Source organism: Octodon degus, unplaced genomic scaffold, assembly GCF_000260255.1.
Source record: "Octodon degus isolate 3935 unplaced genomic scaffold, OctDeg1.0 scaffold00096, whole genome shotgun sequence".
Classification (NCBI taxonomy): domain Eukaryota; kingdom Metazoa; phylum Chordata; class Mammalia; order Rodentia; family Octodontidae; genus Octodon; species Octodon degus.
This window is the reverse complement of record NW_004524672.1, coordinates 6,057,924-6,073,779: the sequence shown is the minus strand read 5'-3', so window position 1 is coordinate 6,073,779 and position 15,856 is coordinate 6,057,924. Positions and strand designations below refer to the sequence as shown.

At 38.9% G+C, this 15,856-nt stretch overlaps 1 protein-coding gene across 1 annotated transcript in view; it reads right to left on the bottom strand.

Annotated features, from left to right (window-relative positions):
• The window catches only part of Farsb (phenylalanyl-tRNA synthetase beta subunit), a 62,799-nt gene that overhangs the window by 43,332 nt on the left and 3,611 nt on the right, over nucleotides 1–15,856 (bottom strand). The window contains exons 2-8 of the mRNA XM_004638161.2: nucleotides 14,458–14,513; nucleotides 11,777–11,931; nucleotides 7,899–7,968; nucleotides 7,135–7,250; nucleotides 3,513–3,663; nucleotides 2,487–2,595; nucleotides 1,084–1,154 (exon numbers count right to left, since the gene is read on the bottom strand). Coding sequence (XP_004638218.1) covers nucleotides 1,084–1,154; nucleotides 2,487–2,595; nucleotides 3,513–3,663; nucleotides 7,135–7,250; nucleotides 7,899–7,968; nucleotides 11,777–11,931; nucleotides 14,458–14,513 — 728 coding nt within the window. The remainder of the gene's footprint in view (nucleotides 1–1,083; nucleotides 1,155–2,486; nucleotides 2,596–3,512; nucleotides 3,664–7,134; nucleotides 7,251–7,898; nucleotides 7,969–11,776; nucleotides 11,932–14,457; nucleotides 14,514–15,856) is intronic.

Sequence of the window (15,856 nt, the reverse complement as noted above, 5' to 3'; positions counted from 1 at the left end):
TTTAAATAGTGAACTCTGTATTAATTTGACAATATTTCTGAAGGCAAATTTGATAACTATCAGTTATAAGTTAAATGCCTCAAATGGTTCCTAATCCTGTAAGATCTATGCTCTCCCTCAACGTGAGTAAAGGTCACATGCTATAAAAGAAAGCTTTCACAGCAATCCAATCTAACGTATGTAGGGACTAAAAGTGGGTGAGGAGAAGGCTGAGATGCAGCTCAGCAGCAGAGTACCTGCCTGGCAAATGCGAAGTCCTGAGTTCAACTCCAGTACCAAAAAAAAAAAAAAAAAAAAAAAAGGCAAGCAACTACAAGTCTAGTCTATGTATGTATCTTTGTGTGTTATAAACCCTTTATCAGCTTGCTAAGTGAAACTTTAGAGCCAGTTCTTTATAAACAAGAAATTTTCTTTTTTAATTTATGCATCTGGCACAGGGTCTCGCTATGCAGCTCTCACTCTTAGTGATCCTCCTGTTTTAGCTGCTCTAGCGCTGGGATTACAGGCATGCACTCGAAATTTTCTACATGTACATAGGTACCAAATTATTCAGCATTTAAGTTAAACCAACTAAGATATACACTTCATAGAAATCTCCTTGGCACACTTCTTCTAGTCTCTGTTTTACAATTATGTATATGGCTCTCTCCCTAGACTATGTCATGAAGAAACTTATAACTTGGGGCCGGCAAGATAGCTCAACCAACTAAGTGCCTGCTTAGGTAAGCACATGGACTGGGTTCAATCCCTGGCCCCAGGCACGCTGAGCTGGTGACTGAGTCCAGGCGTGGTAGCATGTGCCTGTAATCCCAGTGCATAGTGAGACCCTGCACCAAATACATAAATTAAAAAAGAAAAAGAAACTTGTAACTCACAATTGGCGATGGAAAGACATTAGGTGCTCATTAAACATTTGTCGAATTAACAAAAGCATCATAAAGTACAGAATATCTGCATCTTTTTAAATTACTGAAAATGTTCCCACTTACAAAATAAACATATTTTAAATTTTAACCATGCAGTCTTGGTCCAGAAGCAAAATCTATCCTGACAGCACAAAAATAGAATTAAGGTGTTATTTACCTTAGTAAAGTCAGTTCCTGTGCATTCAATAAATACATTTTTTGTGTTTACTGTAATTTTGGAATGATTCCCTGAAATGAATGGAGAACAACAGCAATAAAACAACCAGTTTCAGAAACAAATTCTACAAATTTCAACAAAGCAGAATTAACACTTTATGGGCTTTTTTGTTTTGCTCTGGGAATCGAACTCAGGACAACTCGCTTGCCAAGCAGGCAATGTGCCTCTGAGCTACAGTTCCATCCCTGGCCCACAAACCAGGTTTTAAATTTAGGGCATTGGAACAGGGTCTCATTGTGCAGTTCAGACTCACAGTGATCCTCTGTCTCAGCCTTCCCAGCGCTGGGATTACAGGGGTGTACCACACCTGGTTTTGGTGACTGGCTGGGTGCAGGGCCCGCACAGCGTGCAGTACCAGGGATTGAACCCAGGTCCTTTTGCTTACCAAGCAGGCGCTTAGATGCCGAGCTATTTCCCTGCCTGCCCCCCTAAAATTTAGAACATATCATTAACACCTGAGAGGGGCTCTACAACTGTTATTTTGTATTTTATATTTACTTTACAGTAGTAGGGAACATATCATTAACACCTGAGAGGGGCTCCACAACTGTTATTTTGTATTTTATATTTACTTTACAGTAGTAGGGATCAAACCTAGGGTTTCTGTGCTGAGCTGCATCCCAGCCCCTCTACTCTTTCTGAGTCAGGGTCTCAGTACATTGATCAGTTGACCAGGCTGGGCTAGAATATGCAATTCTACCACAGCCTCTCAAAGTGCTGGGATTTCAAGTGTGAACCATTATGCTCGGCCACAACTTTTACTTTAAACTTCTATTTTAAGTTGGAGAATATAAACTAATAGCAAGTCTTTACTGAAAGCTTTGCCTTAATTTTCATCACCCTCTTAAAATAATTGCAGTCACAGCAACTAAGATTCAGAAAGATTAAGTGAGCACGAGCAGAAGCTATCACGCTGCTAGGTCAGGGTCTGTGCCCAGACCTGGTTAACTTGAGGGCCCTGTTCTGAGCCGCTGCAACTGCTTACAGCCCAAGATTTTGAGGGGAGGATTTTCCTTTCCACATTTAATCAGCTGAACCTCTTTCTCGCCTCCAAAAGTACAAATATCTATACCTTAAGTATCATTAAAGATGCAAACATTCTCCAATTGCCTCACAAAAGTCTCCAGAAAAAAATGCAGTTTTAGTGTAACTCTAAACCTACAGACAAGACAGAGTCTGACTTTGAATTTAAGTAAGTAAATGACTGCTAACACTAAAACATCAACATTTCTTTGAAGAATATTATAGAACCCCAAGTCTGATAGCAGGAAGTAGTCACATAAGTCCTTAATGCTGACAAATAAGGAATGGCAAAAAGCCTGGATGCTCATGAAATAACTCACCATTGATGATTGGAGGCATTGAAAGGACGACACCATTGCTATCACAGATAACTGGATACAGGGGTTTATTTTCAATGATGTGCAAATAATGTTTAAGGTGGTTGTCAGACTGGAAACAATTAAGTCGAAAAGTTAGCTTCTCATTTTAAAGCTATAACAAGTTTAGGTGCTAATCTGATATTAAAAGGGAGGGAAGTGGGGTTGTAATATGAAAACATCCCAAGTTTCAGAACACTCTAAACTTATTTTCCTTTTTTTCTTTTGTGCAGGGTCTCACTACGCAGTTCAAACTCATAGTGATCCTCCTGTTTTCAGCCTCCCCAGCACTGGGATCACAGGCATGCGCCACCATGCCCGGACTTGGCCGTGTCTCAGCATGCCCAGGGGCAGGGCTGGTGTAGCATGTGGTGTAAACTTATTTTCCAATATAAGTTAAATTCTTAGCATCTTTTCTCACCTACTGCAGACACAGGAGAACATAAGAGTCATTTTTCAAGAGTGAAGACAGTTTTGTACTGGTATTCCTATGTCAAAGGAGAGGCAAACCATCTCAGACTACTTAGATGAACAGAACTTCGTGCAAAGCAGGCAAAGGATAACAGCTCCTTTTTCAAAATTATGCTCAGTATTTCTATCCATGAAGTGATGGCTAAGTCAGACGGGCTCTATGCTATTAATAGGAAATAACAGCATCCACATGCATGTGCGTGCGCGCGCGCACACACACACACACACACACACACACACGAGCATGGACACACCCTAAATCTTTCCTTATATTACACAAATATGAAGATTCCCATGTGGCCATAATCTGCTCAGCAATTCTCAACTCTAGCTGTACATTAAAATCAACCCGGAGTTTAACAAAATAAACAAAACTGAGATCAAGGCTTCGCTCTAAGTCAGATGAATCTGGTTAGAGCCCAGAAGCTGCAATTTTTAATAAATATTCATTCTAAAACTTGACCTTGAAAACATTTGATGATTTAGGAAAGCTACTGAATGACAAAACTGAGGATTTACCTTGTATATGTTCATCAGTTCACAGGCGGTATACTCCTTGGTCTTGTTCAGAGGTTTGAATTTGATGTCAGAAGGACGCTTTGCAGTGTAAGTAAATGGGCCTGACACAGAATCCAAATCATGGGCACCAATAGCGACCAATGCCCTTTTCCTTAATGTTGGAGAGGAGGGGGCAGGAGGGAAAAGAAAGGAGAAGAGATTTGAATATCCCATTGCAGAAGCCCTAAAGATTACATAATTATCAATTCTTATTTTAAATGCTTCCCTAAAACAGTCCACTGCTATTACCTGATATCACTTGTCACCATTAAACTATTGAGAAGCGATACCGCTACTTGAGACATGTCAAAAGCTGAAGCACATCCTCCACACTGCACCTTGCCAAGCTCCACTGCAGAGCGACTTCAAAGGCAGCACACCAGCACACCCTTCCCCTCCTTGTAGCCCATCCTCTCTCTCGTCCTCTAGTAAGTATATTTTTGACCAAATCAGAATAAGCCACCAAACTCTGACGGGAGGCTTTCCTGTTTTCCTAAATTTTCTGACATAGCTATTTCCTTTGATAATGACAAAATTTAATTTTAATAGTTGTGAATTATATTTAAAGTTTAATGTGTAACAGTTCAAAAGCTACCCATTCCATTCTGTGATTTCAACTGGGCGTGGTGGCACATACCTGTGATTACAGCACTTGGGCGGCTGAGCCAGGACCACTGTGATTACAGAGGCCAGCCTGGGCTACACAGCAATACCGTCTCAAGCCCCCACACCCAAAAGAGTATTTAATGTAACTTTAGGAATTTATAACAGATAAGAGGAGGGCCAGCCAGATAGCTCAGCGGACAAAAGCGCCTGCTTAGGCAGAGCACAACGGCCCAGGTTCGATCCCCGGAGTGCCATGCCAGCCCTGCCCCAGGCATGCTGAGAAGGTGATTGAGACTCGGCATGGTGGCATGCACCTGTAATCCTACTGCTTAAGAGTCTGAAAATAGGAGGATCACTACAAGTCCAATCTGTGTAATAAGACCCTGTACTAAATACATAAAAAAGTTTTAGGTATCAATTTATAATTACATTCATTTGAAAAATCAGATCAAGCCAAAAATTCTTTCCATTTTTAAAATGCTACTTTATATTTCAAATTACTGTGGTTTACATGTAGGAGGATACTCATTAATAATTTGAGGACTAAAAATAAAGACAAAAATTATATAAAAAATAATAATAATAATTTGAGGAGACTTCTCCCTCACTTCCAGAGACTGACAAAGGAGCGCAATAGCTAGAGCCAGAATATGTCCACTGGGCTTATGAGATCACTGGGCACTTCAGCAGCACGAGACCTACCCCTTGGCCACACACTGGAGCTTTGGAAGGCCTTGCCGCATGGTTCCAGTGGCTGCTACTGAATGTTGAAATGGAAAGTACCTTGGCACCCATGCGGAGTTATATATGGCAGTGAAGTTGCTTGACTTTTGCTTTATTTGCAGCAGTTATTATTACCTTCCTTTCCCAGATATATGCCACTTTTTAAAGGCATTACAGAAAAGATAACAGAGTGGAGGTCAGTGAACATTCTCTTTTTTATCCCTCTACAAATACATGGGAATCCATCAGTTGTAGCCTTTTGTTCACTTTCGATTTTTCTTTCCAATAAGACTAGTTTATCAATGAGCTCTCTAACCGTAATGCATAAAACTCTTTGTAGATGAGAAAGGTTTTTTTTTTTTTTTTTTTTTTATAAAAACAGGTTTCTTTGCTTGGATCCTGCTAAGTATGCGAAAGTGGACATTTTAATTGGTCTTACAAATAAGCAGCTGAGGCTTCACAGAGGCTACCTTCCCTGAGGTTCTACAATGAGATCGACACAGCTGAAAGCTGAGCTTCGCAATAAGGAAGACAAGACACTCACTGACTGCATGCATCGGTGTCAGAACACATCCAGCTCGAATATTTAATAAGACGCTGTGGGTTTTCTTGGTTATTATACATGGCTGAGATCACCAGTATAACACCCAATCATACCAGCAGTTTATAGGAAGAGGTTTATATAGGATTCTGCTGTATGCCTCTGGTCTTATTTTGTTTTAAACCTCTACTGGCTACCCTAGAAAAAGAAAGCATATAAGGGAAACTAATAGTCGTGTACCAAGCGTTATGCTTGCTTTATCACCTGTGTGATCTATGAGACTGACATTACTGTCTCCATTTTACCACTGGGAATACTGAGCTCCATGAGGTCACGATAGGCCTGAGGGCACGTACAGTCAGGGTAAGCGTTACAGCCTCACTCGGACTCCAGGTTCTATACTGTGGCATGATGCCCAGGGAGACCTTAAAGACTGCAGTGTCAGAGGGAGCCAGGCTATAAATTCCAAGATGGTACAAACCATGCTTGTTTTGTTCTACAATTAGATGGTATATAACAGTAGAGGCTTATTAATGGTTTGCTGATGCATAAGGAGCAAACCTGTGAATCGCCTCCAATTTCCTAAGTGAAATCTTTCCTAAAAGCCAAAATGTACACAGTGCTATGTTCCTCAACCACAAAGGGCTGTGACAACCTCACAATGAGGGCCCTGGACTAAGGGTGACATGCCTGAGAGTTCACTGTGCTGGTCAGGTCAGGAACACAGGACAGGAGTTTTTGTCCAGCCCTGTTCCTTAGTAACAACTACTAACATTGCATCAAGCTTTTATGGTTAAGAAATTCTTCAATCTTCAATTTCAATCCCTGCATTTCATTTGATACTCTGAGAAGTAGTATCTATTCTTACTTTTTAAATGAGGAAACAGTAGTTCTGAGATTGTAAGTAGCTCTCTGATGTTCTTCAGCTGGTTTTTGCCGAGGCCAGGATTCACACCTAGAGGTCAGTGTTTCTTTTCCTTGCACTTTACTGCTTGTGTCTATTTCTCTGCACTTTAAACTATCACCAGCCTAATTTTCCTATAATTTCATGTTTTCTTAATAATTTAAAAATCATATACTTTTTAATAGAAATGATATAATCATTATTCAGAAAACTTATGAAAGATAATCACCTATAGTCCTATGACCTAGTAAATCAGTATACTGTGATAAAACTAATAATATGAACAAAGTTAAAAAAAATCTCTAGGACTAGCTAATTCCTCTTGATGCAGCATTCAAAATATATAGCCTCTCCATCATAAACCCACTGTTTATAAACAGTAACAAACAAGTTTGTGTGTGTGTGTGTGTGTGTGTGTGTGGTAACACACACCTGTTATCCTGTGTCACTTCTGACCCTGGCATTCTGGGAAGCTGAGGCATTAGGACAGAAGGTTCAAGCTCAGCCTAGACAACATATTCAGACCCTGTTCAGAATAAAAAACAAGAAAGGGCTGAGGCTGTAGCTCAGCATCAAGGCCTGAGACTCAATCCCCAGTACCAGGAAGAAACAACAGTAACAAATATGTCTGGTAAAGCAAAGTTAAACCCTCACACAATGTATGATTAGTTTAGAAATGCTTTGAAAAGTTCTGCAGAAGAGGACAAAAAGAAGACAGATTGAGGGAAGGTATAAGGAATAAGAAGGAGAAGGGGAAAGGGGGTACAAGGAGAGGGCAGGCAGGGAGTAAGCAGGACAAAGCCACAAACCTGCAGATGTTCTGGTGTAATTTCTCCTGAAGCTCAATGAAGCTGTCATATCGATCCTTAGTAAACTTTATATTCCGGAGAACTGCTGCTACTGCAAAAGGCCGTACTTTAGCTGTCTGAAAATTATAATACCATTAGAGACAGTAAATATTAAGCCTTTTTCTTTGTAATGGTATCTTATAATAGAAAGGTAGCTATATTACTGGAAGTGTCACAAATTTTGATTCAAACAAATATACATAAAAATATATAATGATTTAATCAACAAGATAGTAAGCTTTGTGAAAATTTATTAATCGAGAAAACATTAAAGATTAATCTTTAAATAATTTGCTCATAGACATATTTTTACTAAAATAATGCCCCCATTATCTTGAAAACTTTCACAGATATATTACAATTTAAACAATTTTATCTCCAACGTGTTTCCCTTATTTCACCTTGCAGTGCTGGTCATTGAAGCCAGGGCCTTATGCTTGTTAAATAAACCCTCTACCACTGACGTAACATCCCCATCCCTGAAGTGTATATTTAATAAGCATCTGGATACTTTCCCAAATTACTTATGGAGAACAGGTATTTTGTTTTCATTTTGGTAGTAAATTCACAATTTTTTACAGACTAAAAACACATCTAGTTTAGTGAATGATCACAGAAAAGTACAACGGCAAAGAAATCTTTATTTCTTTGTTTTCTCCTTCTTTACAGGTGCATACATGCAAGAACACTTTGAAAGGGAAAAAGGAAAAATGTATCTTTATTACCTCTTCTGTGACAATCAACTTATGAATTTCTCCTCTGGGCGTTACCCGTGTGTATACTGGAGCTTTTATCCTAAAGTAATTGGAATCAAGTTACTTATAACTAATGAAAACATTTGATCAATTAATGATATTCTATGCTTGTAAATAATACATAAACATCAAAAGATGTGTGGAATGTGTTGCATTACAGAATGTCAACTTGTGATCAATTATGTTAAAACAATAACAAACTTTCTGACGTTTAATGCTGTGCAAAAACATGATACAAAATGCCTCATGGTAAAGCTTCCTATCAATCAAGGCCCAGCAAAGGCTACCAAATCATGAACAGAGCATTGTTCAAGTGGGTGAATAAGATAATCTTTAAGTTTTACTACAACCAGAAGATACTGAGCGTCTAAGAAAAACCGTACTCACTACAAATATCGATTTTGAGTCCGGGCGAGTTGGTGCACACCTGTAATTCCAGTATTAGGGAGGCAGAAAACGGGAGGATCACTAGGAGTCTGAGCCGTGTAGTGAGACTCTGCACACACACAAAAATCCCTAAAAAATGTCGGTTTCCTGGACCTGGACCCACTGAAGCATAAGTCAGAACCAAGGCAGTAACTGGTGCATGCTGAAAATTGGTCCATGCAATTCTTATGACCAGGGGTTAGAACTACTCCCTCCAGGCAGTGCTTCTTGAGCACCAGCGCATGCACAATCTGCCAAGGAGTCTGCAAGCTTCAGACTTGATCCCATGAGTCTGAAATGAAGCCTGAGGCTGCACATCTCTTTTCCCTTCTTTTTCCCCAGTACCAAGGACCAAATTCCAGGGCGCTCTGCCCCTAATCTATATCACCAACCCTTTTGCATTTTGAGACAGGTCTCACTAAATTGTCCAGGCCAGTCTTTTAAACTTGTGCTCCTGTGCTTTAGTGTCTCTCTGCACTGGGTCTGCAGGCACTGGCCACAGCCAGCAAGAGCCTGCATTTCTAATAAGCTCTCCCAGGATGCAGGTGCTGCAGGATCACAGACTATATTTTTAAGCTGTAAATGTTTTAAGTTATTTTCTCAATTTGGCAGCCAGGCATGGTGGTGCCTGTAATCCCTGCACTTGGGAGGCAAAGGAGGATCACCTTGGGTTTGAGGCCAGCCTAGGTCACACAGTAAGTTGAAGGCCTGCTGAACTACATAGACAGACCATGTTTCAAACAAATATCACATAAAGGGCCTATTTAAAAAACAGGGCCGGCCAAATAGCTCAGTGGATTAAAGCACCTGCAAGCAGAGGCAGGGGCCGGGGCTTCGATCCCTGGGCCTCCCATGCTGGCCTGGCCCCGGCCCCACCCCTCGGGCACACCGAGACAGAGATGGAGACTGGGCATGGTTGCACACACTTATAAGCCCAGCTCTTGGGAGGCTGTAAACAGGCAGATCACTACGAGTCTGATCTAGTAGTGAGACCCTGAACACCCTGTAGACCCTTCCCTAAAATACAAAAATAAATAAATAAATAAACAAACAGATTCTGATCAGGCAGGTTTCGGAAATACACTCTAATTTTAAAGTATCACTGGCCCTAAAATATTATCCAATGCATGAACAGAACCAACTAGGTCAATTCCAATATTGTAACCTCTTTAACCAAATGGCCAATTGCATTATTCGTCTGAAGCTTTCATTTAAGTTCAGAACCTAAGAGACAGATCAACGGACAGAGGCTCTTATTCTTTTGCAAATGACCAGAAAATTTAAAAATAATCAAAAAACAAAGTAACTATTATTAATAGCTATTTTTTCAATTTTCTGACTTTGTAAGTTCATTGGATTCTATATTAATAAACAGTTCAAAGAGACCTTTAAAACTTTTTCCTCACTGATGAAGAGATTAAAACTACAGAAGACCACTAACACGTCCAAGACTGTACAACCATTATAGAATACTAAAGTTTTCCAGACAGGACACTCCATATAATACTACTTCCTCGTAGGGGAAAAAGATGTATCTATGTAAGTAAGCAGGAGGGTTTGGACAACTGTACTGTGGATTTCTGCTGGTCTGTAGAAAGGAGCAATTGCTGCCTAACTTGTTTTATCTTCTTTTATTAAATTCTTTGACCTTTTTCTCTCTTTTTTAAAAAATAATTTTATTGAGAAACAAACAGTAATGAGTCAGTTTCAAAACCAATTAGTAAGACAGTTTCAATAATTAATACATTGCCTATTGTTATCTTCTCAGTAGTTATTCATAGTACAAGATGCTGACATGATATCCTGTCCAAACACTAGTAGCACAAATCTTTCTTCCCACTGAATTAAGAGAAAGTAGCTGTATATCTATCCTATTTTGTATATACAGATACAAAATGATCATTCATTTGTATATCCTTTTTTGTTTAGTTTTGTCAGAAAAAGGTATTCTGTTGTCATTTAAATATTGTAGGTGCGTGAATTCAGCAAAATATTCCAATATAGTGTCCAATCTGGAAAATTCCAAATTTCCAGTAGTCTGTAATAGGACTGGCAATGTCAGAAGCTGTTGACCTGAACCCTTTACAGCCCAGCATACCAACATGGTTTCACCCCTTATACCTCGTTTTTTCACCTTTCTGCTGAATGGTTAAGACCAAGATAAAGCAAGATCTATGTAACAAGAAATGTAACTTGTATCTGATAAGGTCAGTGAAGTCACCTCAGGATTTATTCTGAAACCCTGTACCACACTTTGTGGATCCTTTGTCAGTGTCAGCCGTGTGGATGAGTCACGGCCACTGTTCGACCAATTTGCTCTCTGTGAAAGCCTGAATGTTTTCTCTCCATGTGACTCTCCTTAGGCACACTCTACATCATCGATCACTTTCCTCTGTGGCCTCACAATCTCCATGATCAGAAAATTTGGGACCTAACTGAGTTACATGATGTTACAGTATAGGCTCTTCTATGTCCTGAGTCTTCACTGACCTTGAAAGGCTACGGCCAAAATGTTGACTGTCCTTGCAGCTCTTCTTTTTCTCTAACTTTTGGTCTGCAAACTTAGGTTGTTAACCCTCCAGAAGAGTTGGGTTTAACCTAACTATCTGTCTGAATATCAAACATCTTAGGCATAACATGGAACAGGTATTTTTCATCAAGTACTGATATGTTAAACTTTAAGTCCCTATAGAATATGAAGAAAAAAATTTAAAAAATAAAAAATTTAAAAAATATGAATAAACAATTACATATTTTTACACAGAAATTTAGAAATCTAACCATATACAGCATGATAGCAGGATAGTCCTGTGACCATTTTTTTCTTGTCTCTTTTTTTCATTTATTACCTTTTTTAAAAACAAACATTTACTTGAAAGACAATATTGACCTTTTTCTCTTAATTTCTTATATATTTCTTTTTTTTCTTCCAATTTTGCATGTATACATCTGGTAATATGAACAACTAATTTGAAGACAACACTACACAATACAATAAATACTATGACATTGTATTATTTTGTTTAGTGAAATTTTATGCCATTTGTAATTTTTATGTTTTAATACTATTTTGTAATCTCTTTAAAAAATTAAAAATTAAAAAAAAGACTGCCTGCTCTACCTTTCCTCCAACCTTTAACAAATCCAGTGGACTATGCATTCCAATAAGATTACTGGGGGAAATCACACAAGGCTAACAAATTCTTCAGCAATAAAAATCCATCAACCCCTAATTTTAAAACTGATTACTAAAATGAAAGAGTCAATACTCTGGCAAGTTTCAAAAGGCTATAATACACATTAGAGTCATCCTCCAATCATCCCATTATGGTTGGTTTGAACTGCACACTCACAGAAATTTAAATATGCTTGCTAAGGAAGCTGACAATTTAGCCAAGTATTTAATAAACGTATCTCATTACCTTTCTTTGAAGACTTGAAGTCCTCGAACCAATCCTTCTAGACACAGGAGGTCATATCTATTGGCAGGAACATCAATTTTGTAAAGAACAACATTTGAAGCCCCCTCTGCCTTTATGTTACCTTGTTCCTTACTTATTATCTCCTTCTCAGAAGTCTACAACAAACCAAAATGAAAAAATTAGTAACAACTTTTCATAAAACTACATCAAATACTTTTGAGCAAGAAATCATAGAAATATTAAATATTAGAGCAGACAGAAAAAAACTCTTACTCGCTTCATACATCTAGCGTCCTTAGCCATTTCAGAAGAGCACAAATCTGCCTAAGGAAAAGGTCAGTAAACACCTGCTCACTGGTCACAGCATGGCCAATAGCTTTTTTGGCAAGTAAAACGACTGAAATAGACAGATCCACTCATTTATGTGTTACCTACTGCCACACACTGCAACTACTAAGTTATAACAAAGACAACAGAAATTATGAAGCCTAAATTATTATGATTGGGCCCTGCCCATCTCCATCTAAAAGAAAGTGAAGACACCATCAAGAACACAGTTCTGAGGCTGTCAGTCGCTTTCTGCGCGGCAACCGCTGTGCCAGGTTGCCGCCTATGTCAGTGGCTTTCTGAAGCTGTTCAGCTGGTTTTTGCTGAGGCCAGGATTTAGATCTATAGGTCAGTGTTTCCTTTCCTTGTATTTTACTGTTTTTTTCTATTTCTCTGCACTTTAAATTATTATCACCAGTCAATTTTCCTATAATGGTATGTTTTAATAATTTAAAAACACATACATTTTTTAAGAAATACGATGTAACCATTATTAACTAATTCTAGGATACTGGTTCTAACAGCTTAATCCTATGGGTGCCCAAGCCTAGCAAGAACATGAGACTGTGAGTAATACTATAAAAGCAAACAAGGACATTATCAGAGCTGTGGTGACAATCAGAAGGGCTAACAGGTAACACAGGAATAATCTAGTATGGTAATAAAGGCAGCAAAATGAAGGCAACCCAGAGAGAAAACCACTACCAAGACAGCAATCTTTAAAAGCAATGGCAGAGCTCAGAGCACCTTCATCACCACATTACAGCACAGAGTAACAGTTTCTTTAATGATGACCACTGCCAGTAACTTATATTCTATTCCAAAAATTTACTACAGCTTGAAACTGTAAATACATATAAGAAAATTTCAGTCAAAATGTTTAAAAGTTGTAGTCCAACTGTTGTAGTTACCCTTAGTTTGGAAATGCCATTTAGTCAGAATTCTTACTATTTCCACCACCAATAACCTGCTGAAGTAAAACATTTCTATCTCTACATGTAATGATTTTTGTTTTACACAAGGTCCTCCCATTGCTACAACCTAAGAAATGCAAGCCACTGCCCACACTGAGAATTGCAATCTGAATGTGCACTTGTGTAACTAAGTACCACATGGCCAAGTCACCCCTGAGGAACCAGAGATCAAGACAGTGCTGGGCCTGCACACGGCTGTGCTGCTCCTGACAACACTGTGTCTACCTCGGCACCCCAAGGTAGGGGCAAAGTTTTCGAAGTAGAAAAAATAAAAAAGAGCAGGAAGGAAAGGAGGAAAATAAAAATTAGGGAAAGGAAAAGGGGGAGAAATGAAGAGGGATGGGGAGAGAAAAGGAAGAAGAGAAAGAATTAGAATTTAAATACTGTTCCAGGAAAGCTGTAATAAAATTAATGTTTTAATTTTTATTTATTTATTCATTTATTTATTTATTATATTAGAGAAGGGTCGGTCTACAAGGTGTTCAGGGTCTCAATACTAGACTGGACTTGTAGTGATCTGCCTGTATAGCCTCCCAAGAGCTGGGATTACAGGCACGCACCACCAAGCCCAGTCTCTATTGCCATCTCAGCATGCCCGTGGCCAGCACAACAGGCCCTAGTCGTCCCCCACCCCCCGCAACTGCTTGCAGGTGCTTTAATCTGCTGAGCTATTTGGCCAGCCCTAAAATTACTGTCTTTAGTGAACCAAGCTGAATCAACTTACAGGGATGGTGGATTTCAGGACAGATTTACACAAACAAGAGGAGATAATATGGAAACCAGAGAAATGAAGGTATCCAAATGCAACAGCCTAATTTGTTTACAAAGACAAAAACCACACACAGTAGCTTAAATTTGTCATTTTTCTACATCTTGATTGATTAAAAAATAAGTATGCGTAAGGGCTGGCCAAATAGCTCAGAGGACTAACATGCCTGCTTAGGCACAGTGCAGCGGCTGGGGTTCGATACCCATGTGCCTATAAAACCAGCTCTTGGGAGGCTGAACACAGGCAGATCATGAGTTTGATCCAGAAGTGAGACCCTGTAGACCCTGTAGACTCTTACTAAATACAAAAGAAAAAAAGTATGGGAAGACTGATTTTGCTACCTGACAAAATCTTATAGAAATCAAAGACCACTCAAATTTCAGAGCCATAGGAATCTACAAATATTATATAATCCAACCCTTTTATTTTACAAATGAAAAGGAGGCCCAAAGTTTCTAAATATGAGACCAAAGAAGCAAAGTAATTTTCCTCAGAGCACAGAAATTATCATGGTCTGAAAATGATTCATCCTTGTCTAATCAAAATAGAGTAAGTCCCTGAAAAGTTAATACACAGAGCATTTGAAAAATAAGTAAATATCTAATACATACAATTTCATCAAGTTCCAGGCCAAATTCAAAACATAGTTCATCAAATTCTTCATCAGCTAGGGGAGGGGAAAAAAAATCTGTTAATTATAATTTTATCAGCAAAAACGAATATTGTACATAAATACTATTTTCTTATTATAACCTTACATGAACCATACTAAATTTCAGGCATCAGACATCATCATTTAAAAAAAAACAAAAGTCTTGCCAAAAAAAATTTACTAAGAGAAACCGAACTATTAATGGGACGATTATCCTAATTATCAACAATAGGATTGAGTTATCAGTGTTGAGAAATTTGCACAGGCTTGAGGGAAACAAAAACAAAACCCTGTTAGGTAGAGATCAAATAGAAAGCATGCTCCAATTCACAAGTCCTACACAAAGGAACGTCTCATAAATCTTATCACTGAGAATTCTGTGGGGCAACCTAACACTCGGCTTTGGAACCACATGACGAGGGCTCCTGCTTACTGGTTCTGAGAGTGGCACCTTATGCGAGCTCTACCTTGAAACAGCCCCTACTGCCTCATCTGTACAGCAGCCTTTTATGTTTTCATCAAAGGAAAGCTTTCAGTGAAATCAGGCAGTTATGGCTCTCGCACTGCCCCTGAAGGAGTGGGTCTGTAATTAATCGTTCTCTTCCTTATCCCACTTTGCTGTGCTACTTCATACAGCACTTTCAGGCTTTTCATTTTATCCAAAATTGAACACAAACCATCATGATCAGTATATTCTTATGAAAAGCCGTCTTAAGATTCGTGACCCAGTGCCGGGGATGAGCTCTGTGGCAGAGCACATGCTTAGTGTGCATGTGGCACGGAATTCAATTCCCTGCACCCAAACACAACCAACTAAATAAACAAACGACATATCCAAAATACACACACAAAATTTTCTGACCCACACAAAACTTCAACACTCAGGAAATGCAGATACTGTACTAGATGCCTGGGATATAAAGATGAGTAAGATACAATTCCTGCCTAAACTACTTCCTCTTCTAACCAAGAAGCCAGAGGTGTAAATCAGTATTATCTTAAGTGCAAGGTACAGGAGTGGCACAAAGCTCCCTTTAGGGTCATTTCTGAAAAATTAATAACTGAAACTTTTGCTTAACTGAATGAAACTTTCTCAATTACTTGCTCTCTCAGACCTGTCACCTGGGACTAAACAAAGTATCACTTTGTAAGTAATACTATGGAAAAGCTAAGATGAAAGGACTTGAAGCCTCTGGTCAAAAATCAGAAAGAATAAGTAAAAGGAAAGCAGGATCTGGAGGACTAACTAATCAAGTGAGGGAAAGTAGAAGAGCTAGGAAACATGACAATGTCAAGCCATACAGTTATACGTAGAAGATGGGCAAGGCAATGATCCTGAGAATCTCCAGAAGATTTTT